Consider the following 25,995-nt stretch of genomic DNA (forward strand, 5'->3'; position numbering starts at 1 on the left):
GAAAATATGCATGTAAACAGCTTAGCACCATGCCTGCTACATTGTGTGTGCTCAATCAATAGCTGATACCATTATTCAGAGTTCATTATAGCAATTCGGAAGAGTGGAAGAACTATGATTGTTCATACATCTTTAGGTTGACTGGATTTGCTACACAATCATTATGCATCTTGTGGGCTTAATTTTAAGTAAATTCACTGGAGAAATACTCTTACTTGAAAATGTTAATAGTTAATAGAAAATGAAACCAACTATGAAAAACATTATTTGGAATTACCTACCACCTCCTACATCCTTGCAACATGTATACAACTCTGCTTGGTATTGGGATGTTGTGAAAAGATTAACATATGCTGATTTTCAAAAACCAATAAAAATTATTATCATTTCAAAGTATGAAATATCAAAATAATAGTGACATTATCAGCATGTTTCTAATAGTCTTTGAATTTGCTTGGGATTTTTTTATTGCTAGTACAAAGGTTTATCCAGATCATATATATTTCAGCATCTCGACTTATGCCCTATTTTCTATGAGGACAACTCCCCTACTGGACTCAGTTTTAGTGATACTTTCTCTGGAAAGCTTCCCTTGACCACCATCCACACAGATTTCTCCCCTCTCTCTGCTCTGAGCCCCACAGTCAGATATTATTTCCTAACAGTGCTTCTTTCATACAGTCTCTTGCATTTCCCTTTGCACTACCATCTTCCAAAGTCATACCACATTATCCACTAAAGTTTATTCAGTTGATTCTTAAGTGTGTCTTCTAGTGACAAATCTTTCCTATATAAAATGGTCAAATAAATGTAAGAAGAGGCTTTTGTCAGGTAACCCCTACTTTGGAAATGTTCAATGGCTCCTTATTTCTAAGATGAATATAATGGCCAAACCTTGACAGCAAAACAGGGCATTAATGATGGGCTTAAACCAGAACTGTGCCAGCAAACCAGGTCTTACAGCTACCCAGCCAGACATTGGGCTTCTCAAACATTCTCACAAAAATATTGCTAATGGTTGACTCAAAACTAAACTCCCAAGCTTAAATTTATTTACTTAAAATTCCTGATATTCTAACATTCTTAGATAAAATATATTCATGCTTGTTTTCATGTAAATATAATGTTTTAAGTCACAATTCTTTTACATGAGTAACATTTCCAAACATCTTACCCAAAATCTTGGAGCAGAATTGATTCCCAGGAGGACTTACTATCCTTGTTGTGTGGTCTATGACAACTCTATCATAGACAGTCTATGACAGTGCTGTCACCTAGAGCACAGTGGATGCCATTCCCCAAGATTGAAAGGTGAATGGTACTTTCTGGAGTTATCAATCCTTCTGTGAACTCAGAGTCCACAAGAGTGTTCCATACAGGCTCTTTAGAACCCCAATTCAATGTCAACAATAAGTATGCCTCCTCCTCTGATTTCCTCAATGCTACTCTGATCCAGTTCCATTTGTTCTGGTTGCCATGTGACATACAAGACATCCAGTTAAATTTGAATTTCAGAAAAGCAAAGAATGACTTTTAGTATGTCCCATTCAATATTTGGATTAAACTTGACTAGGTGTCTTATACACTTATTTTCTAAATCTAGCAACTCTGACTCTAAAGCCATTCCTGACCACCTGTTGGCAACTTTGAGATTAATTTACTGCATTTTATTCAGAGGCCCAGCTTTGTCATTGGCCACATATGAATTTGCCCTCTGTGGGCCTGTTTCATTTGCAAAACTGGTGGTGAGGTGAGTGGACAGTTGACTAAGTGCTCTCTCAGGACCTTCCCAATCTAACATTCCATAGATCTAGAGCATCTGCATGTTAAATCTGTTTCTTGTTGGCCAACAAGTGATGTGCCTGTCTGTAGCACCCAAACTAATCTTCTGAGAGTTTCCATCTTCCCAAAGTATTCACTCTCCCTTGGGTTGCAGCAATGATAAGAAGACTCTGCCAAAAGGCAAAAGTTACCTATAAGGTTCAATATGTTATATTATCACCATCTGTTTATAATTGCTCACAAATGAGAGCACAATATACCTATGATTTTTTCCCCATTTTTATTAATTTATTAATTTATTAATATCTTTAATTAAAGAATCACAAAGATGAGAGAATCACCTGCTCATCACTTGTCCTGGTGGCAATCAACAGTGCTACAATGCCTTCCAAGGTCACCTGAGAAGGATACCCTTGAAGAAGAAAGGGGAAAATGAAATGGGGAGGTGGAGATAAGGAGGAAAGAGGTGCTCATCTGAGCTCCTGCAGCTGCTAGGCCAGGTGAACACCCAAACTGGGTTTTTCAAAGAGCAAAAGATATCCTTATCAGGTTTTAGACCAAGTTTTCAGTGCGTGTTGAAAAATGGAAACATAAGAAAATGAAGTTGGGGATGAAGAGAAAGCAGCAGCATAGGATCCTAGAGTATGTATCCACTTACTAATCATCCTAATGAGTTCTCTGCCTATCTCCAAATGAAAATGTAACCATTCAGACTGAACCAGCAAAGAACACCTCCTGAATCTCACTTATATAAAACAGACATTCACATAAACTAGAATGGATCTCTCTACTAATTTTCTGTTTCTGCTTCCTCCAGTTATTTCCTGTCTCTCCCTCCTGTCCTGCTGGATCTCAATCCCTTCCACCTTCCTTATTCTAATTCCCTGCCTCCTACTTCTTACCTAATCTGCTACAAGAAGTGATTTATGTTTTCTGTAATGAGGAGTATGCACTTTGGAGTTCAGTTTTAATTTTTCATCCATTTATATTTTGTGAAAGAGAGCAAAGTGGGGTCACTGGCCATACACATTCTGGAGAAGGCTATTACTATTCAAATTAAATGACACATTAAGAGGACATAGAAAATGAAAGTTTTTTTCTTATTGTTGTTCAAGTACAGTTGTCTCTATTTTCACCCCACCATGTCCCCCACCCCACCCATCCCCACCTCCCACCCTCAAACCTACCCCTTTGGCTTTGTCCATGTGTCCTCTATACATGTTCCTTGACAGCCCTTCCCCTATTTCCCCCCATTATCCCTTTCCCCACTCTCTCTCATATGATCTCACCTGCAAGTTGAACCTAATGAACAAAACAAACGAGCAAGCAAAATGTAACCAGTGACACTGAAATAAAGAAAATGAAAGATTCTAATTGTAAGTCCTTTGTTTCAGCCTACAAGGAAAAAATGAAGGAGCTGTCCATGCTCTCACTGATTTGCTCCTGCTTTTACCCAGAACCTCGAAACATCAATATCTACACCTATGATGGTGAGTTTGACAATGGAAATGCCCCTGGCAGCTAGATCATTTGGAAAAGCTTAGATGAATTCATTTCTCTCTCACAACTCCTGATAAAATTAAATTGGTATTTGGTGGTTTTTGCTATTGACTTGCTGTGTGTAGCTATTAGGCCTTACTGATTGCCTATTGTTCAAAACAGTTTAAGTTTGGTGCTAATAACAACACATTAACATCTCTTAAAAACATGGCTTAGCCCCGGCTGGCTTAGCTCAGTGCATTGAGCACAGGCTGCGAACCAAAGTGTCGCAGGTTCGATTCCCATTCAGGGTACATGCCTGGGTTGCAGGCCATGACCCCCAGCAACCGCACATTGATGTTTCTCTCTCTCTCTCTCTTTCTCCCTCCCTTCCCTCTCTAAAAATAAATAAATAAAATCTTAAAAAAAAAAACATGGCTTAATTGTAATTGCAGTCATGTCTAGCATATCAATATCTACAAAATGTCCAAGGCTTTTCTTTGCAAATAATATAATGTGCTAAGTTCTAATTATAGCAGATCATAATTTTCAAGAAAAATGTTCATACTTAGAAAACTCGGGAGAGAAAAATCAACTGCCATCCCAGTTTTTGCTTTAGTATAATCTTTATAAAGTTCCCATATTTGGTGTATGCATATCAACAACCTAATAAGTTCCAATTATAAAACTGATTTATGACTGAGGCCCCAGATAAAGAGGATTTAAAAAGAAACACTCCAGAATTGTCTGGCTATACACTGTTTGCAGTATAATCCATTCAGACTGATTTATCCTGATTCATTCTGCTCCCTCCTGGCTCTGCCGCTAGCCACATGACCTCTGGTAAGCCACATAGGATCTCTGAGCCTTATTTAAGTGTAATGCCGTCCTCTCAGGGGTGATGTGGCTAAGTAATGCAAGTCAAACACTTAGCACCGACCTTGGCCCCTTGTAAGTACCAAAAATGGTAACTATTATTATCAACAATACCATCCTCACTTAATTCCGTCAATATAATCAAAATGTTTGATACAGTTTCACATGTAGTAGATGTAGCTGAAGTATATTTTGCTGGCTGTTTGGCTCACAATTATTTTTCTTTTCCACATGGGTAAAGAAATGCAGTTCAGGTGACAGGATCTGTGGCCATTAACCCCCTGTGCCTTTAAAGCCTATTCTGGGACTCAATGGCATTTTTCTTGCCAAAATGATTCTATCATCACACAAACATCATAAATGTTAGTCCACTGTTTCCTAAGGAAATATCCTTTGTCTGACAAATTCTCATTAGAATGTAGACCCAATGCCAACTTTGTACAAGTTCATTCAGTCAACAAATAAATGAGATGGATCCTTAATCTGCTGGGTGCAGCTATGACTAGTATTCTAGCTGTTTCTTCTGTGATTCCAGTATCTCACTGTGTGCTGTCACTGAGGCTCCAAGGTAGACACAGCACAGGCAGCTCCTTCCAGGAACTCAGGACCTAGAAAAGCACTACACTATAAAAGTCAATAAGGAGATGGAGTGTGGTCACATGCTGAGAAAGAGGATGTACAAGGTGTACTGGTTGGACAGAAAGGACAATGACAGTTTCTGCTGGCTTAGGGATTGACAGGGAAAAGAAGTCAGACGTTATATATAAGCTCAGTCTTAGATGTTGAACAGACAATTCAGCATTACTCATGCTCTGCTTCCTAAAAGAATTGGTAGAGAATTTTAAATTTCTAAAGCCTTTAACCTTGCCTTGTATTTCTATTTAGATAATAACTTGAAGGGTTTATTGCAGACAAATATTATCTAATAATAATAATAATTATATAACAATAATTATGATAACAAAGATGTAACATAATATTATTATCATCATTATTTACATTAACATGCACTTAGTGTAAATGGCCTGAGCTTTACATTTAGTATAGTTTTTTTTAGAACATCTTGGTAATTTAATTTTTTAAAACAGCTTTATTGAGCAATAATTGACACACTACGTACTTTACAAAACACTGCATACTTTAATGGATATAATTTGATGAATTTGGACAAGTATCTTTTACCTTTTAATTATCACAACAATCTTATAAGAAATGTACTCTTTTTCTGCATCTTTTAGATGAGGCAGTAAAAGCTTAAAGAAGTTAACTAACTTCCTGTGTCACACAGCTAGTGAGGGGTGCTTACTATTTGGTTGCAAATACAGGCAGTTCCGATTCCTGGATGTCTAACCTAAGCCTAGAATCCCATCACCTTATCAAACAAGACATTTTTATTTGCCTTCACATCCTTTATTTATCTTCACATCCTTTTTCATAAGGTCCTATAATTTTTATTGAATTTTATTAAAGATATAACTATAAACTTGGACACCTTCAAGAAAATTAAAAACATTTTTACATTTGTGAAAACCACCCACATCACATCTAATACACATATTGAACTGGTTTTTTCAGCCTTGTCTGTTGGCCTTTGAGGATCTAAGGTCACTTCCTGTGCATCTGGGTTTCATTTGACTATAATTTCAAAGTGCACTAACCAAACAAAAGAACTTTAATGAAAGCATAGAATTTGCATCAGGAGAAGCAATATTTCTACTGCACTCTCTCTAGTCAGAACTTACCTAGACACCTAGCCAGTTTGGTTGCCACAGCTCTAAAGGGACATTAATAATTAGAGAACACTTTAGGATTAAGGAGCAGTGCAAGGGTAAAGATCTAGAAATGGTCATTCTGGGGCACTGAGGATGTTTTAACCTGCAGGGGTAGAACTTGGAGTGGAAAATGATAGCAATTTTTGAATACCTGTAAGATGCAGAGACAGAGCAGAAAATGTGCTAGCGTTCAGAGAGCAGAACAAGCCTGGACCAGGGGGCAGTCCAGGACCCCAAATATGCTACACTCATCTAAAAATGAGAGCTGTCCAATGAGCTTCTAAGAAATCATTATCTTTTCCTAAGTTTAAGTTGTGTAATCATAAATGCCATAACAGATGTTAGCTATCACTCTATTTTATATTACAAATTATATTACTTTATATTATAAATCATATTATACAGCATTAAAACTGGAGGGTCTGCCATTCTGCTTATCTTTTGCACCTAAGCTGCCAGTGAAAAACATGGCTAACCATTCTTCAGTTGCTAAATGCACACAGTGTGTGACTTAGCTAAGCAGATGTCACCTTTTCCTCCTCCAACACAGTAACCCTTTCCAGGCTCCTGTCTGGAGACATCCTGAAGGAAGTTGTTCTAAGAAGCAACAAAGTAGAAACAACGATATTACAGTGGGATCTTGTTTTATTGTCCCTGCTAGACTCTAAGCACCTTGAAGACAGGGACTCCATCACAGTGTCTTTCTCAGAGTGGACACTACACAAGCCCAATGACAACTCTGTTCAACAAATGCACCGAAGGGTACACAGGGAACAGGCAAGGTGCTTTGCACAGGAGCAATGCCGGGGCCCAGCGTTTCCATCCCCTCAGGGAGCTACATTCATTCTAACAGCTCCTGCAATTTCCAACCACAGGATTATATATAGGAACTGGAGAACTTTGTTATTTCCATCATCAGTTAGTCTGAAAATGCCTCCAGCCATAGTAACTTATACACACACAAACACCTATATCTGTGCTACTTGCTTTTCATGTGAAGCTCATATTTAATCAAAGGAAAATAAAGTTTAGATTAAAATCAATTCAGGCTATATTTTCCTAAGTATCCCTGCCATTACTCAACTCCCTATGGACATTGTTGAATTCCCCATCGCTGTAAATATTTATTTTGTTAAAATATATCTATAATTATACTGAAGAAAGAGGTCTTATATCTTCAAAACAAGGTAGAGCAAATGATCCTATGCTGCATTTTATTCCTATTTGACAGGGTAGCAATGTTATTTTCAATTGCTAGAATTCAAATTATTAAACTAAGATGATGCATCATGCTCTGTATGCTTAACATTCTCAAATATTTATTTCTCAGACATGGAAGTGAAGCAAATCAACAAACGTGCCTCTGGCCAAGCTTTTGAGCTGATCTTAAAGCCACCATCTCCCATCTCAGAAGCCCCACGAACTTTAGCTTCTCCAAAGAAGAAAGACCTGTCCCTGGAGGAGATCCAGAAAAAACTAGAGGCCGCTGAGGAAAGAAGAAAGGTAATTTTCCATAATTTCTTTAAATTTATTTTTAATTGTAGTTGACATAGGTTATAATAGCTTCAGGTGTATAACATAGTGAGTAGAGATTTATGTACCCAGTCTCTCTCACACACATGCACAACACACACCCATACACCAAGCAGAAGTTCCAGAAGACAATGACTCTTGAATATGTGTACGTCTTCAGTAGACCTAGAGTCAGCCTACTTCAAGCAAAGACTACTGCTTTTAGACTTGCCAAGCCAGAGGTCTCAGACACTGAAAGAACTTTAATACCCTGGTACCCCTCCTCCATTTGGATCCCTTATTATAAAAGTGGCTTTCCCTCATGATAAACACCAGGAGGTTGCTCTGTCCTCCTCAAGGCTTGGCTACTTGCCCTTGAAGTTGCTCCTCCCAAGATGAGGACCCTCTTTGGGATCTATGACTATCTTCCTCTACTCACTTCTAAGCCTTGGTGGCATTTTTTCTCTTTTTCCCATTGGTCCCTATTTGTATTAGAGATCTTTTCTTTTAACAAATTTCAATTTTCCACAATCAGATGACAAAGAAAAGTCAAGGGTGTTAAAAATGGAAGGCACTCAGAAATCCCAAGGACTTTAAACACAGTGATAGAAATTATGTCTGAATATATTGTTACCAACTATGTGATTATGGGAGTCCATCCCATCAAAATACCTTTATTCAACCCAAATGGAATTATTTTAGGTAATTCACCTAATACCTTTAGGTAATAAGCTAATTAATTTAGGTTATTCAGTTACAGCCCATCAAGACTTTGCTGCTGACAGATATAAATAATGAGCTGTAATGGGAGAGAGCACACACACTCAAGGCCAAGTTCTCACCCAAGTGCTGGTATGTTAGAGGTCACCGGCATAGGATTCATATATGCAGATGCCGTGACTTGATTAGAATACAAACTCAGTGACTGAGCTAAAATGGAAACTTAGAGATGAAAATTCAACATCGTTATGGTTCTAGGTTACGTATTTAATTTGAAAGAAACTATTAAAGGAAAAACAAGAACAATGCAAAGGTGATCAAATTAACTGGGAGTTTTCATAAAACTCCCTGAGTTAACTACTTATGATCCTGGTAATATTCCTGTCCCTGAGCAACAACTTACCCACAATTATACCTTTATATAACTGAGTTGAACTAGAAATTGACCACATGGCTAAAAGACATCTCCCTTTTTTATCGTCTCTGAGAATTAGTGTTCACCTCCATGAGACCATATTATTTCATGAGGTCAGCTTGAAGCTCATGTTTTGAAATCAATGTTTCCAAACTGCAACTGACTCACATGGGTGAAATGATATGAACAATTTGTCGTCCACCCATCCATCCTTCCATCCATCCATTTATTTATTCAACAGACATTTATTTAGCAAGAGGCAGAAGAGCTAAGCTAACCATACATCCCAGTTGGCTCAGGACAACTCCAGCTGACTCCTGCTATTTTGATATCATTATTATTATTTCAATCCCATCAGTGTCCCAGTTTGGACAGTAAATTATATGGACATTCCAAGCCAAACACAGTGTTTAAGAGTGTTTTTAAAGCATAGTGGTTAAGTGTACATGGCTAAGAGAATGCCTGTGATTCAAAGTTTGGCACCACCATTTAACAGCTGTATGACTTTAAGCCAGTCACTAAACTCTATATCCTATTTTACCTACCTGTAAAATGAGACAAATAATTGGATCTATAGCACAGAGGTATTGTGATAATTAAAAGAGTAACTATAAGAGTTACTTATAGTAGTCATAAGACATATAACAAGCACTGTGAACACACTGTTAGCTATTGTTGGGTACAAATCCATCCAGTTCCTGACCTCACAGATATGATGGTCTAGCAAATTCACAATTTTATAAAAGAAGCTTCCCATTAACACAGATACTGGAATGCTAACATACAATGTATTTCTAAACATTTTTAAATATTAAGAATATTATTTTTCAAATTCTTTATACAAAGAAAGAAAAGTTAATAGGTAACAAATATTATTAAGTGGCTTGAAAAAATAACATTATGAAAAAAATTATGAAAAGTTAAGGATTTAAATGACACTGATAAAATCTCATGCTAAAATAGATTAAATTAAAAAGAATGCTACTCAAACCGGTCCAGTGATTTATAATGGCATACCGACAATATTGGCATAATCAACTCTAAAGTCACTGAATCTCAGAAAGAAAGATGTGTTGCTTGTTTTTAATAAAATGGCATAAAAGTGGATCATTAGTCACCAAACTTGATAGACTTATATTTTCTATTTGTTGGCATCTCACGTTATAAATGGCAATTAAAGTCAAACCCAGGAAAAGAAGTAGCACTTTGCATAGCAATGGATTCTGAACTAAAATGCTGGATTATTCGTGACTCAACAATCAGGAGGCTTTCTGCTCCTCAGATATCCTGCCTGTGGGCTACAGACTCCTCATGGGTGTCACTCCCTCCTCCATAGTTCTGTTCCAAGGAGTCACCCACAGTAAATACATTACAGGCTTTAGCTGACAGGTTCATTCTAAAGACCTTTAGATTTTAATCATTTTATATTTCTTAGCCTACTTCTGATCCTTCAGCACAAAGTGAAGATCACACCTTTTTGTTTCATACAATTATATTCATTCGTCATATTTTAATAAGGCATTATTTATAACTTTATTTGGTTTAACATTTTCTTTCATTGTTAACAGTAATTCAGTAATTAAAGGTATCATTTAACCTATTACAATGACATCTAGTGTCTGATAAGTGGTTCTAGACAGCAAGTAATATATACAAATGATGAGAAGGGACAAGGAAATAGTGGGATAGGAAGGTACATTTACCTTAGAAGTAAATGGAAAACTAGACCTATCTAAATGTAGCCTTAAACCTCCTATGTGTACCTAGCATTAAAGTGAGTTTTATAAACCACTTAACTCAAATTTATCTTCCATTTCATTTGCACAGCAATTAACTCTTATACTCAGTAACATAAGAAATGGTAATAAACCTATTTGGAAAATGTTCAAGTGCTCCTAAATGTACAATAACTCTTTTCCCAGGCTCATTATTTCTCCCTTTGTGTGCCTCTCATGTACTTACTCCAGTGATTTTGAGATCAGTGTGAGAAGGTTTATGTCTAGAGAAGCTGTTTGGTAATAACACACTTCTGTTATTACAAGGGCAGGATAGAAAAGCTTCCTTAGTCTACCAGAATGCCGTGGTGGATGTCTCGGTTCTACAAATACTTCACCTTGGCATTTCCATTATATCAGCTGATCATTCTTATGCCCTAATTTTCTATTTTAGTATTTCAGTGAACTTCTACATTAGGTACATTTCTGAATAGCTTCAGAAATGTCCCTTCATGGCCAGATCCTTTTCCCTTGAACAAATTTATTTTTAATAGCTTTCAGCAAATCCCAGCTGTTTAGCCTCCCTGTCAGTCAGTGCAATCAAGATTGCTCTCTGCTAATCTATATAAGCAAGGGATAAAGTAAAAGGACTTATTTGACCATGAAGTGAGGACTTGACTTCTACAAAAATGAAGGCAACTGCTTCTACTTCTATAGATCTAATTTTTATCCTTCATCCTCATACTCATTTCCTGTCATGTTTTCATGTACTTTTCTTGAATAAATGCTTATTTGCTCATTGGTAAAATACTGGGATCAGAACCAATTTTCTTCCTTGAGGCTGTGACTGGAGGATTCAGCAAGATTAATGAGAGAACATTATTTCTCCAAGAAGCAAGTTAGAGAAGTTACAGGCAGTGGTTATCGAGATGCTAGGCTATGAAAGAGAAAATAACTATGATTTTCCATAGCAGTGCAGATACAGAGACATAGGAACCAAGGAAAGGCCCTCAAGACTATTAGCTCCCTGAAGAACCTGTTTAAGAGTTGAGCACCAGTGAGGAAGGACCAAAATAGGGAGCCATAAATATTTTCTCAGTAAAGAATTCATTTTGTAATCAACTTCTCATCCTGTAATTTTTTTCATGGACTTGAGCTTTAAATATTAGGAACATAGATTATTACTAGGTCCTACCAATGCATTAGTTGAGACAATGGTGGCTGTAACAGTCCCTTCCAGTATATTGGAAGGTACCTCAGAAGCCCTGAGTGTGGCCAGCCTGTGTCACGTGGAAGGGATCTCACATGAGAACACTCTGTACTGCTTGCCTTCTGTTTCTGTTTCACCCCACTAATTGTGCTAACAGAATGCACTTGACACCTAGGCTGGGTAATCTCATTTAGCCCCAGTCACTGCAGAAGTACTAACACCATTAATTGGGGCATTTCAACCCAGCCAAACACCACTCTAGTAAATGCAACAGACTTCTCTCCATCACTGGCAGTGGTGCCTGTGGATGTTTGCTCACACAGAACAAGCATGTCCCACCAAGGCAAAATGTTTTAAAGGGTGTATGTTGTTATTTTAGCCTTTTAAATTCCAAGGGCTTCCTTTCTCGGGCCTTCTCCCCTGCTGTCTCCTGAATGTCATTAGCTCTTTCACAAAAGACAATTAAGAATGAAAAGTGCCAAAGTTAGTTTGAGCATCTGAAAATTAAAAATCATGTAGTTGCCTCTTGATAGCTATTCACGGTAATTCTCCCAGCTCCCTCTCCAAAAAGTAGCCATGGAAAACCCAGGTAGCTTCTATCCATCCAGGTAGGTCCTATCTAGGGCCATGTTGGATAGTCTAAGGAGGAAAAAAGGGAAGGACCTCCTAACTCACCGACTAGAAGTTTCACATATCTACCTGCTTTTAGCACAGAGGATAACCATCCAAAAGGGCTGCTATAGATAGAGGATTTTGACATGGTTTATTTTGATCTATGTGGTTTTCTCTCCTGAAGCTGCCACATGGTTTCCTGTCTGTTAGGAGAGAAACCTAGGTTGCAACTTTATCTCTAGCTCTTGGACACATGGAAACCTTTTTTTGTGATAACCCAGACTTCTCTCCCTCTAGAGAGTTTTCTGGACTGGGGGCTACATAGGTTGAACTGAATTTTCCAAGATGAAAGATCAGATGTTTCCTCCTATTTCTCTGAGATGCTTACTTTCCTGTAAAATTTTATATAGCCCATTCAGTGGGTGAGTGTGGGTGTGGAGGAGGAAGGCAGGGAAGGGTTGACTGTCATCAACATGAGGCCCCCTGAATCCACTGATGTCAATAACCAAAAAAGTTTGAACAAATAACTACATACATGAGATAGCCAAAGTTTTACATTTGAGTTTAGCCATACCAATAGGTTCAATTGCCATCATCTCCCAGTGACAGGACTTTGAGTTTTACTTTCCATAATAATGGCTATCATTTGCTCAGTACTAACTTACTCCTTATTAAACACTGTGCTGATTACCTTGCAAACATTATTTCATTTGACGCTCACAAGCAATCTTATGAGATAGGCACTATCATTATCCATATGCCAAAAAGTATTAATTGCATGAAGGCTGCTCTCAGAGAGACACTTTAAACACACACACACACCTTCACTCAGTCTCTCTTTCTCTCTGAAACAATTCAGTAGTCCCAGTAGCAGGAAATAAAAACAACATGGGACACTTTACCAATAGTCCCACCTAAAGTCACAAGGATGAACCTAGAAAATATTTTTCATATTTCTTCCAGGAAGACTCCATTGATTTTTAACTTATTTTGTGTGAGCATTTTCTCTTTTTTTTCATGTTGGTTTTATGGAACATTCTAATAGAGCAGGAATGTGGGGGGTCCACTGAGATGTCAATGAAACCATTATGGGGTTAAAACCAGAAGTGGGGCCAGTTCCCAGGATTTTCTTTCTAATTCCCAATGAGTCCCTCAACACTGAAATAAACACATCAACAAGGATTCTTAAGGCTTCTGATTTTACCATTCCTGTAGAATTTTATCTGAAGGGAAGTTTCTTCTCCTGTTAGACTTCATATTATTTATACATCAAGATTTGTCCAATGAGGCCCCCCAACCACTACCGCAAACAAAAATGGTTTCCTATTAATGCTTTTAATGGTAGTAATACTTCACAGTCTGTGGAATATGTTTGATCTACCATTGTTTAGACTCTCACATTTAGTTCTGTGAAGGCCATCTCAGAGAATCAGCAATCCCAAGGAATTACTCAGAAACAATCAGTGGGTAATAATTTGGGCTTAAGTGTGGATAGTTCAGTATTAATTAGTATGTAATTGTGGAGAAGAAAATGAATATGGAAACAAGTTAACATGTCCAGGGTCACCAACACAGCTAAAACTTGAACACAGGCCTGACACCAAAGCCAATCCCAGTGTATTTTTCAAAAAGTAGACTGAGAACTGACTGTATTATAACCCCTAGGGATGCTTATCAAAAATATAGATTCCTAGGTCTCACCAAAGAGTCACAGAATTGGAATCTCTAGAGGTGGATACCAAGCATTTACACTTTTACCAAGCTCCTAGGTGATTGCTAACATTCACTGTAACAGAACTTTATCTCCCCCTGCTGCTGCAGGAGGGTCACAGTCCTTAAAACGTGGAGAAAAAGTTTCTGCTCTAATCATGAGCAACCATGGGGTTTCAAAGATGACCCAGGGACCTCAGAATGTCACAGAAAGGTCCGAACAAGGACTTGTTGTCTGTGGCCATATGGACATTGTTCACACTGCAGACAAGTCTGGAAAGGTAACTTGGCACATGAATAAAAGGGGGGCAGAGGAGGCAGGCATGGAATAAAACAAGAAAGTGAATTTGGGGATTAGATTGTTGAAAGCAGGGAGTCAAGCTCATTGCAGAACCCAGCCTACATCTTATCGAAAAAACAAAGAACCAGAAAAAAGACAGAGCTTGCCTCAGTCCTGCCTACTGTGCTCAGGCTTCAATGGATGTTGCTATCCAGTGATTAACTACAGTCATCCCCTGTTGTATAAATGTTTAGCAGCAACTTATGAAAAACAGAAACAAAAACTCCTCGATGAGGGTTAAATGTTTCTTCTTCTAAGACGGCCTGTCCAAAAAATTCACATCTGAAAGTCCAGCTAACCACATTTCCCCACTAACCACCCTGTGGAAACCTTGAGCCAGAGGTATGAGAACAGGATGGACAGCAGTGCTGGAGACTGGACAGACTGTTCGTCTGCTGAGAGCTCACTCTCACTGGAGTCTGGGGCGCTGTTCCCCTCGGCTTGCCTTGAGTGACTGTTTCTCTTGCGCAGTCTCAGGAGGCCCAGGTGCTGAAACAGCTGGCAGAGAAGCGGGAGCACGAGCGAGAAGTTCTGCAGAAGGCGCTGGAGGAAAACAACAACTTCAGCAAAATGGCAGAGGAAAAGCTGATCCTGAAAATGGAACAGATTAAGGAGAACCGCGAGGCTAATCTAGCTGCTATTATTGAACGTCTGCAGGAAAAGGTAATCACCACAGAGCCTGAGCAGATGCACTCATTCAGACACAACTGAGCACCACGACACGATCAAAACATGCATGTGCAGAGGACAGATCCCCAGTGCACTGGGCCTCCCAGTATAGACTGACCCAGTGGGGTTGCAGGGTGGGCCGGGAATAGGGACCCAAAAGGGAGGCTGGAATTTGTCACACTTTCCAGTGGGGAATGGATTCAGGGAGGCTGATTTGTGCTTTACAAATGTATGAAAGACTGCAGTGCAACCCTTCAGAGACAATCTATTGGAAATATTAAATACTTCATAAATAAATATAAATATATAATGTTTAATTTTAGTTTAATCTTTAATATGTAATAAGTATATAAATATTAAGTTGGAAAATATATTTGTCAGAAAAGGACAGAGTATTTATGAATGGTGGGAAGCCCATTGTCTCCATGTAGGAGGAATGTTTACATGGAAAATTTGGCTATAACAATATCCTATGACACCAATGTAAAGAATAGCTACTGGGGAATGTCCATTTCCTTGTGTGCTGATACCCTGGTGTCTTCCTCCTTGCCCCTATACATAAACTGATTCCCATCAGTCAGAAGGTGCAGTGCTGGAGATCCTCCAGAAAATGTTTTTTCTTGCCCTTCTGCAGGCTCTGTGCTAACTAGCCACCACCACCTCCACCACCACCCCTTAAAAATACCTTTGAAAATGGACAGTGTAGCTCTGAGTAGTACAGTTCTGTCCATTCCCAAAAATCAGATAGAGCATTGAGAAAGAGGACCTTTGAAAAAGGCTGCCTCTATCCTTTTCTGAGCAGCACCCTCCCCTCCTGTACTGGGTGCTATTACGTGGCAGGCACTGGAGGTACAGGGAGGTGTGGGGCTGTCCCTGCCATCAGAACACAGAGTAAACAAGATCAGTGTCCTATTTTCTGAGTATTTCTTAGGAACTTTTATGTCATCTATTAGAGTTGGACCATCTCATCTAAGATTCTGGCAGCCTTATCCTGACATTCCAGTGACTCTTTGTTTTCCCTCCCATTCTCTAACTACAAATATCAGGCCAGAACCAAAGGAAATCATACATAAACCCTAAAAATATATACATTTAAATTTCATGGAGATTTTCATGGGCACCTGTATGCTTGAGGAATTTTTGAAAGCTTTGCTAGAGCAGGGCATATGAGGCTCTAAGGATGTGTGAAGTTCAGGGTGACCTGGGCAGAAGCCAGAACAGCTACTGGTACCTTAGCCAAAACCTTAAAGTTGAGATTTATTTGCTCATATAAGCTAGTCTTTTCATATTCTCAGAACTATGTCATTAGATTTCACCTAAATGGGTCAGGTCAAGCTTGGCTGAGATGCAGGAGGGCAAAGTTCCACTGGCTAAAATTTACAGACCTGACCCTGAACCAGTCAGTCTTCCTCCATTTGTCCTTAGTTCCCACTTTCCCACACCACTAACCGAGGAGATGCTGCTGACAGGTGCTTGTAACATGGACAGCAGAGAACCACTGTGTTCTAGACAGAATAATTGTGACTCCACCTTTGTCTCACATCCTAGGTCCCCTCCCCTCAAAAATCACTTGGCATTGCTAGGAATGGGACACCCTGATCTTACTGCAGCAGGACATTTCAGTTCAGCCTGTGGAAAATTCCCCACCTGATGGCATCAGTGATCCTGAGCAATAGCTGCTCTCTTCTCAGACCCAACTGGGAACTGTAACATATAGTTAATTTTGAAAAATAAGTTAACCTGGCTGGCGTAGCTCAGTGGATTGAGCGCGGGCTGGGAACCAAAGTGTCCCAGGTTCGATTCCCAGCCAGGGTACATTCCTGGGTTGCAGGCCAGAACCCCCAGCAACCACACATTGATGTTTTTCTCTCTCTCTCTCTCTCTCTCTCTCTCTCTCTCTCTCTCTCTCTATCTCCCTCCCTTCCCTCTCTAAAAATAAATAAATAAAATCTTTAAAAAAAAAAAGAAAAATAAGTTAAAGCAGGTATAACCATTTTAACACTAATACATATATTCTCTAAACATATAACTTCAAGGTTAAATATTTAAATGGACATCCAATTACTCTGATTACTATCTTTTGATATAGGCCAGGACATTTTTGTATCTAATGCCCCTAAAGTGTCCATCAGGAGTTATAAAGCCCTTAAAATATTAGGGAAAAGGAAAACACCATTAAAAAACAAGAGGAAAAACAATATGACATTTTATTGCTATTCTCTGGATTTATACAGTGCCCACAATATTTAAAATTCTCTTTTGGTCACAGTTTTAATCAAATACAGTAGTTGTTTTTTAAAGATGCCATAAGTCTTGTAAGATCTTCTGCAATGTGACACATACTGGTTCCCATGTTTTCCTTTCTTGGAAAATGAGAAAATTTCCTAAAGGCAGAAGTCAAACTGAGTTACTTGCAGTCAAGCACATAGCATGCAAAGGAAGGGGCAGGTCCTCCTGACTCTGTGTCGAGCAAACGTCAGGCTTGGTGACATTGCTGCTCCTTGTTTTTCAGGAGAGGCATGCTGCAGAGGTGCGCAGGAACAAGGAACTGCAGGTGGAACTGTCTGGCTGAGCCAATGGAGGGTGTGGCATGCCCCACTGCTGGGAAATCCCCCTGCCTATATCATAATGGATCACATGATATCAGTATGGAAAATGTATGACATGGTTTAAAAAGAACTCACTATTAAAAAAAGAATCAAAAAATAAAAGAAATCAATACGGTCTCTTTGCAGAATGTTTTGCTTGATGTTTAAAAAGTACCTTGGATCTTATTTTGTAAATACTTACATTTTTGTTAAAAAATACAAGTATTGCATTATGCAAGTTATTTCATAATCTTACATGTCCTGTAACAGGCTTTGATGTTGTGTCTTTCCACTCAAATGAATTTGCTAGGTCTGTTCTTTTCGAAGCTCCTTGTGTCTGACTCCCTTCCCTGCCATTTTCATTCCAACAGAAAAACGGGGTCAGTAGACAGTCTATGGTGCTAGAATTCCACCATTGCCTAATGGCCTAGACAGCTCTGTCACCTCTGAACTTGACTAACACCATCCCTACACCATGCATAGGTGTGATGTCTCCACACCATAATCTACGTACTGCCTAAACATGGAAAAAAAACAGGTTAAGGATAACCACCAATCATAGCATTGACTTTTGCTTCTACTGGACTGTGTGCTACCAATATGCTTTGGTTTTAGAAAAGGATGGATAAGAGAACAAACCTGAAGTCAATCTGGGTAGAAGCAAAAAAAACCGAACCTTTAAAGTGCTACATTTCAAACGGTTCCAGCAGCCGTGAAATTGCTTAAATCTCTAGTTTAAGTTCTTTGGATGGAATGAATTAATTAATGTGTCAGGTGGCTCATTTGTGGATGCCATGATTGATGATGTTCATTTTAAGCTCTTACCTATAGTACAAGTACATGATGCTACTGAAGAATACTTTTCGCTTGGAAACTGTGAGTTGGTTGTTGCATTGAAACACATACAGATACAACACACAATTGGAAACACTGCGGACTTCCACTTAAACTGGTCTTTCTTCCCCAGTGTGAGGCAATCCTGCTGATTTAAAAAAAAATCAATCCATCTGTGAGAGCTGACACAGTGAAGGGGGTACATAGGGCATAGTGCCAACTAAGGGAATCACCAGATACTCACCGTAATTACCTATCGCAGTTTTGAAGTCGTTTCTCCCCCAACTTCCAACTCCTGAAGGTTGCTGCCTGCATATTTACTCTTCATTAGTGCTATTTTCCTGTATGTCATTGTGAGCAAGCTGTGATTAATAAAGAATTGGAGTTCTGTGAACTAACAAAAGTTTGGTCTGTTCTCTTGTCCCTTCATGGGTCTGACCCTGGAGTTCAGGTTTCAAAATGGCCAGTAGATATGACGATCTCATAAGCAAAGAGACACTGGAGCATTTGATGCTCCCCAGATCATCAGTTTGACTCAAATAAACTCACAAAAATTATCTAAAACAAACAACCAAATGAGCAAAGAGACAATAACTCGAACTTGGAGGAAGCAAGAATCCTGCTGGTTCACTTTCCTCTGCAGCAGCAGGCAGCCTCTTTCTTTTCTCTGCCCCTCTGTCAGGCCAACACAGTGGGAAGTGTCTTCAATCTGTTCTCCTAAAACCTGCAGGACGGATGGAGATAACCACAGGTTCAGACTGATCATTCTGAGGAGGAGAGCCCCTTTTGAAGCACTTGGAAAGTTCCTGGCACCACTTCACAGTCTCTACTGTGGCACCAGGCCACCTTCCTCAGCCTAGTAAACCGAACTCCCTGCCATCCTGCTGAACTTTGTGCTGCTGAGCAACAGTGCGCACATGGGCACAGCGGGGTCCTGCCTGGGACCCAGATGGTCCTACAGGAACCACATCCAGTTTTAGCAGGAAATCACACATAATTGAAACCACATGGATTCATGAACAAGTAAACTGGGCTATTGTCCACAGCAGCACTAAATAAGCCAAGTTGAGGGTTGAGGCCACCTGGTCTGCATCCTGAATATCTTATTTGTGTGAATCTGACATTATAGCAGTGGACATACACATGCTTAAAAATAGGAGCTCCATGATCTTGTTTTGGAAAGTCAATCAGAACTTCTGACTAGCATAAAATAAGCTGTATTTTCACACTGTTTTTTATATAACTCAATTTGGAAAACCTTACCTGAAGGGCTTCCACTGAACCACACCCTGTGATTAAGCCCTGGAAATAAGAAAATAAATGACTGAGAAGCTCACAGTCCAGTCGCTTATTTTGGCCCATAACTAGCAAGCAGGATATTTGACAAGTCCTTATAGAACATTGAGGGGAAACATAATTTCCATGAAATTCTCTGAAATATTGGAAATAGTGATAACAATTTCTTCTACATTGTGGGTAGTATTTCTCAAACTACTTTCTGGGTCCTAAATTGGAATTGCTGACCAGTCCAGCTGCTGAATCTCAAAGGTGAAGACAGTAAGGCCCAGATTTTGCCCCAGGTTACAAGGCCCACTTCTCACCATTTCTGTCCTTGCTAGTAGTTCATCCGCAGACCACCCTCAAATCTCATCACCCTGGTGGGGATGGATTATGTCTAAGAAGCTTCCCTAGACCAGCGGCCCTCAAATTTCAGCAGGCTTGAGAGCCATCTAGAGGGCTCATTAAAAACAGATTACGGAGCCCCACACAGAGTTTCTGACTCCTGAGGTCAGTGTGAAGGCCTGAGAAAATGTGCATTTCTTGTCTTCAGTCTCACAAAGGCCCAGTGTAAACAACGAAATTGGTGCTGGTGTGTGGATTCTTGGTGACAGCACACCGAGGATCTCTGTTGCAACCACAGCATGTTCCATTGGCCATTGGGCACGAAAAGAAAACCATTCCATCTTATTCAAAAAAGTGGAAGTGGAATATAAAGGAATCCAAGAAGAAAAAAATGAACAAGTACACCTCACAGGATGATTGAAAGAAAGCACCTGGGGCTTGAGTGGGGTGAAGACAGGTGAGGGCAGGGAACCCATGGCCTTGCTTCTCTCAGGAAACATCATTTCAGTAGGGTTACCATCATCTAAGGACGCTCCCGACCCCTTAACAGATGAACTGAGAGTTTTCTCCAGAAATCATGCTGTTTTATAACTTACCCACAATTTATTAGTCTGGTTCCACTTACAGATATTTTACAGAGTGTCTTGGTTTCCTCAAGACTATGTTTAAATTGTGTCTATGACTTTGAAATGTCCCATGAAGAAAATTCACATAATTCCATTGGTTTGAAGACCCACCCACCCCTCCTATCTCTTTCACACTCAGAAAATGTATGGGAGGCCTGGGCATTGACAAACAATGCTCTCTCTGGAGGTGGGCACCAGCCCAACAACACTTCAGAAGAGAAAACAAAGGTGAACATGTACTGAGAGCCCTTCCACCCCTTCCAGCCCTAGACAAGACAATCATCTTTAACTTCTAGTGAGGCAATTTGCTAAAAAATTCCTAAAGCAAATACAGAGCCCAGAGCACAACCAAGATTCCCAATGTCCTCTCCAAATAACCTCAGAGTTATTTTGGAGTCCTCACTGTCCTTAATGCCACTTCCAATGGATCGTCAGCAGCATCATTCCATGCCCTCGGCTGTCCTGCATTCCCTGCTGCTCTTCTGCTCCCATAACTACTGCTCTAGTCTGGGTCCTATTTGACTCTTACAACAACCAACTAACAAGTCCCCTTTGCTCCAGTCTGCAGCCTCCTCTACACTGTGACCAAGCCTCTCCCATCTTTTATCAACAGCATAAAATGCCCACTCCTCTACATGGCCTCAAAGTGCCCCACCATCCCTCTCTTCTCTCAAAACAATTACTCTCCTTCGACACCAAACTCTTCACTCTGACATGAAATTTCTAGCCACTCTGTACATGCTGTGCTCTGTCTAGAGATGATCCTCACTACAGTAGCACCAGGAGAGGCTAGATCAGGCTGCGATGAAACCCACAAAAGCTCAGTTAAACACAACCACAAAGGTTTGTCACCTGCCCCTGCTATGCATGTCCAGTGTGGGTCTCTGTGGACTCGGCCCCATGCTTCGGTCAGTGAAATGCGAGCAGAAGTGGTACACCACCTCCAGTGGAGGTGTAAGAGCAAATTCACTGTTCACCATGCTGTCTTCCCCTGTGGCCTAGAATAAAGATGAAGTAGAGCACAGCGCCATCTGCAAGAGACACACAGCCTGAGTGAGTTGAGCTCCTTTCAGATAAGCCCCAGAATTTTGGAGCTTTTATTATTAACAAGCATTAATGGATTAAAACTCCTTTCACCATCACAGAGAGCTCTCCTCCAGCCCTCTCATTCCCAGTCTAAAATGGGATGTTTCAACCTTTCATGTTGTTACATAGTTCCAATCCACTTGAGCCCCAAATGCCAAAGAAACAAATAAAGGCAGGGTTTGGGGAGGGAGGCCTTATCTAAGCGCCTGGACTATTTATCTCAGGTACTAAAAGGCAAAATGAATGTCTTCATTGGCTTGTTTTGGTGGTAATGAGAGTCACAGGCATTATTTTAAAGAGAAAGAGAACAAAAAGGAAAAAAAGAAAACTGTAGCACACAGAAGTTTCTCCCTCACACTTGTGTCAACCACCTCTGAAAGTTATAATTTCTCAACACGCCAATCCCCATTGCTGAGGCTTCAACACACCCTTCTGTGTATTTAAGGTAAAAGCAAGGTTTACTAACATTTCATTTAAATCCATGGGTACCCCCAAAAGTCTTTTTAAACCTGCTTGTGATAAATGTGGTACCTCTCACCCTAAGTACCAATTAAATAAACATATCAATTCAGTTCTTCGAACAGCATGACAGACAGTAAGCCAGACCACATTAGTGAGCAACAGTGCACAGGATCAATGAATTATCCCCCCCCCCCACCTTCCTGAGTCATAACCAACTCTTCTCTCTTCCTCGCCACCCACAATCCAGCAGGGCCCATCCAGTACCAAGGGACAAGAATGTGATGGACATTTTAGAGACTACCTTTGAATGCAACAACAGGGCCTCTCTACTAACTTTCAGGTCAGCAGTAAGCACTCAGGTTTTTGAAGAAAAAGAAGTGCCATGCCCTATTCTATTCCAACTGTACTGCCCAATTTTTCTACCCATCTCAGTTGAGCTTCTTGAAGCTGTTTCTCCTCCTTCACCTCCTCTGCACCTCTTAACCTACCAGCATCTGCCTTCTGCTCTCACACACCAGCGAAACTGCCAGTACCAATGACCTCTTTGCTGCTAAACCAGATAGGAACTCTTAGTCTGGCCAATACTAATAAGGTCAGCCCCAGGTTCTACTTGCCCTAAGAGCCTTCCTCGAACCCTTCCCACCACACTAAGCTGGTGAGCCATTCACCTCCCTGCTGTGCTCCCAAAGCACCCTGTGCAAAACAGTGTAGTGAACAAGGGCTTGGGCTCAGGGTTTAAGGTTCCTACCTCTCTGACCCTGGGCACATTGCTTATCTTCTTTAAATTTTCTCATCTGTAATTTGGAGGTGGTTGACAGACTCATTGTGCTCAACTCCTCACTCTCTCCTGGTACCCTTGCCCATTGCCACGTGACTCTGTAGTATCTCCCAGTAGAGGGGGGAGTTGATGCTGGGTTTGGCCATGCATCACACTTTGACCACTGGAGTAATGATGAATTTGACGTGAATACAGCCTTTAAATGTACAGAAGCTTGCCAGTTCTCGCTTATGTAATTTATCATGAGGACAAGTCACACAGGAACTGCTGGGCAGGGAAACATGGAGACACATGAGCTGACCTGAACCCACACAAAAGCATGGAGCTAAGCCCAGCTGACTAACATCCTGAAACAGAAAAGAAAACATGCAAAAAAGTATTTGTTGTCATGAGCCACCAAGGCCCAAAATGATTAAGCACACTATTATGAGATGATTAATGTAACATCTGAAAAGGTTGCTGAAATTAAATGTGCTAATATAAAATACCTTCACACAGCACCTGGTATGTAGCAAATATTCAATAATTATTAATTATTAATATATTTCACACTGTGTTATAATTTCTGTTTGCTTAGCTGTTTCTCTCATTTAATCATTAGCTCCTCTAAGGCAGAGCCTCTAATTTATTATTGAATCCCTAGTATTTAGCAAGTTTAACACACACACACAAACACATGAATGAATGAACAGAATAAATGAATCAATTAAAATGAGAAAAATACCTAGGGCAGTGTTTGACATATGTAAGCACTTAAAAACTATTAGTAACCATTATATATTCTTCTTCTGTAATCTGATAGTGTCTGCTTGGTTTTAAATCATCTGAGCTTGAAATTAAGCTTAATGTCCTACAAAGATTATCAGAAAATTAAACTTCTGTGAAAACTGGAAAACTTGCTAACATCTAACAGTAAAGAAAAACAGAATAAATTCACTTGGGGACAACTCAGTGACAAGAAATGTAACACCGGACTTTCAGCTAGCTACACACCATCAAACCACTGGGGGTCTCAAGTCATGAAGCCCCCATCAGTTCCTCAGGAACTGGAGCCTGGCTGAATGAAACTATTTTCAGAAGTGGAACAGTATGGCACCAGTAGAGGTTATAAAGTTTGGTGACAAGAAAATCCCTGCCCTTTCTGTCCTGAACAATATATGTGCACTGTTCCCTTTAAGCCTTAAGTTCCCCTTATAAACATCTTTCCCAATGGAGACCCCTGAGGGCACTGCTTCCCCCGAAGGCTTCTCAAGAAGGTAGGAACAACAATAAACAAATATGGGGAAAAAAAGGTGGGCTAAGTCTCTGCATTGCTCTTCTTGGTCACTTCCAGAGCATTCTACCACCTCTCCGAAACACCTACTCTTAAATCTCATGTCACCAGACTATTCAGCCTTCCTTCTTCACTGCCTGTGTTCACTACCAGCTCCAAGGGCACGTCCTCTCACTTCCCCAGGATTTCTAGTTCCTGGTCACTGTTACTCTTTCAATTCTGTTCCTGTCCTAATGACTGGCCATTTTAATATCCACACAGATGACACTTCCACATTCTGCTCCGAGTCCCTCCCTCCTCTTCTTCCTCTAAGTCACTCAGTCTCATAGTTATCCCCGAGACCTTACCATTATCAATAATCCTAACCCCTCCACCATCTCCATGCCATACATCCCACTCTCTGACCTCCATCTCCTGCCTTTCCAGACAAATACCTTTGGTAACTGGACACCTATCCTGCAGCCACAATGGATTCCAATCCCTGGATGTCCCTTCCCCTCACATTCACCACTTCCCTCCTTATCAGCATGGGCAATCACTGCCGTCTCTCTCTTTGATATCCCACAACTCCCGACCTTATTGTGTTGTTCTCAGTTGGCCAAAGCCATAACCCATCCTAAACTAACTCTCCATCTAGTTCATGCCTATTCTCATACAGATGAACATCTCTGTAGAAGTCACACAGCTATTCTGACCAGTCTTCCTTTAAATTCATGAACATGAACTTCAAGCAAGCCTTTCATGTTACCCAGCAACCACACTTTATTTCTCTGGTTTTCTTCTTATGCTCCATTAAACCTCCTCAAATTTCTAACATCTCCTCTCCTCTGTTCACATGCAGCTGATGACTTGCTGAGCAAGTGAAGTAATTAGGCTGTGATATACATAGGCTCCCAACAACACATGTCCCAGCTTGCAACAGGCTGTTCTGTTTTCCTGTCTACTACCACAGTCCTTCCATTTCTACACTAGACCCATCCTTTCTCATCAACTCTGATAAATTGCTCCAGGAATTCTCTTTCTACAACATCAGCATAAAGACCTGTTTTTTATTTCTTCCATCTTAGAAAATGCTTTTGCATTTTCCCACCAGCTACTGACCTATTTCTCCATTCCACTGTGCAGCATAACTCCTAAGGCATTGTCTCCACTCACTGTCATTTCTCTCCTCCTCGTCTCCTGTGAGCCTTCTCCAATACGTCTTTGACCTGCTAGTCTTCTACCTGCACAAGTCTTGTCAGGTTACGATGATCTCTATGCCACTAGGTCCAAAGGTTAATTCTCAGGCCTCATCTTATTTGACTTATTTGACATAACTAATGACTCTGTCCTCCACAGTATCTTTCTTCATGTGGCTTTCACTGCCCCAAACAGGACAGCTCCCAAAACTTTCCATCTACATTATCACCTGAACTTCAGTCTCATAAAGCCAACTGACTACCAACATCTGCATTTGTATATCTGTATAACAGGCACCTCAACTTGATATGTCCACTGCAAAATTCCCAATATTCCTTATGCGTCCGGCTCCCTCATTCTCTTGAATTTTCACCCTTCTCACTGCTCAGCCAAAATCCTTATAGTCATCTTTCAGACCACCAGAGGGCAGTGTCTGATCATATGTGATGACAACTTTTGCTCCTGGTCTTCCTTTTGCACAGGAGGCACTCCACTACATCTGCTAAGAAATAAAAGACTTGGACATAAAATGCTATTCATCTCTTTCGTGTTACTAATTAAGCACATTGTCTGCAGTGATAACAAATACTGTAAATGGATTAAAATGTATTAAAATGGAAAATGGCATATTCACAGCCTCAACCTGAACAAATCTCCACTTCCTAATCGTTGATCATTTTCATCACTCGGCCACAGGTCACAACAGGTACTAATATCGGGTGAGAAGGAGTTTT

At 40.1% G+C, this 25,995-nt stretch overlaps 1 protein-coding gene across 2 annotated transcripts in view; it reads left to right on the forward strand.

Moving 5' to 3' along the window:
• Positions 1–17,538, forward strand: part of STMN2 (stathmin 2) — a 39,016-nt gene extending 21,478 nt beyond the window's left edge. For both annotated transcript variants that reach the window (XM_045849450.1, XM_045849451.1), the window contains exons 2-5: positions 3,177–3,272; positions 7,240–7,412; positions 14,615–14,806; positions 17,325–17,538. In XM_045849450.1, the coding sequence (XP_045705406.1) occupies positions 3,177–3,272; positions 7,240–7,412; positions 14,615–14,806; positions 17,325–17,384 (521 nt within the window). In that variant the 3' untranslated portion in view covers positions 17,385–17,538. The remainder of the gene's footprint in view (positions 1–3,176; positions 3,273–7,239; positions 7,413–14,614; positions 14,807–17,324) is intronic.
• The last annotated feature ends 8,457 nt before the right edge of the window (positions 17,539–25,995 follow it).

Source organism: Phyllostomus hastatus, unplaced genomic scaffold (genome assembly GCF_019186645.2).
Source record: "Phyllostomus hastatus isolate PE091 unplaced genomic scaffold, TTU_PhHast_1.1 phas_contig_65, whole genome shotgun sequence".
NCBI lineage: Eukaryota > Metazoa > Chordata > Mammalia > Chiroptera > Phyllostomidae > Phyllostomus > Phyllostomus hastatus.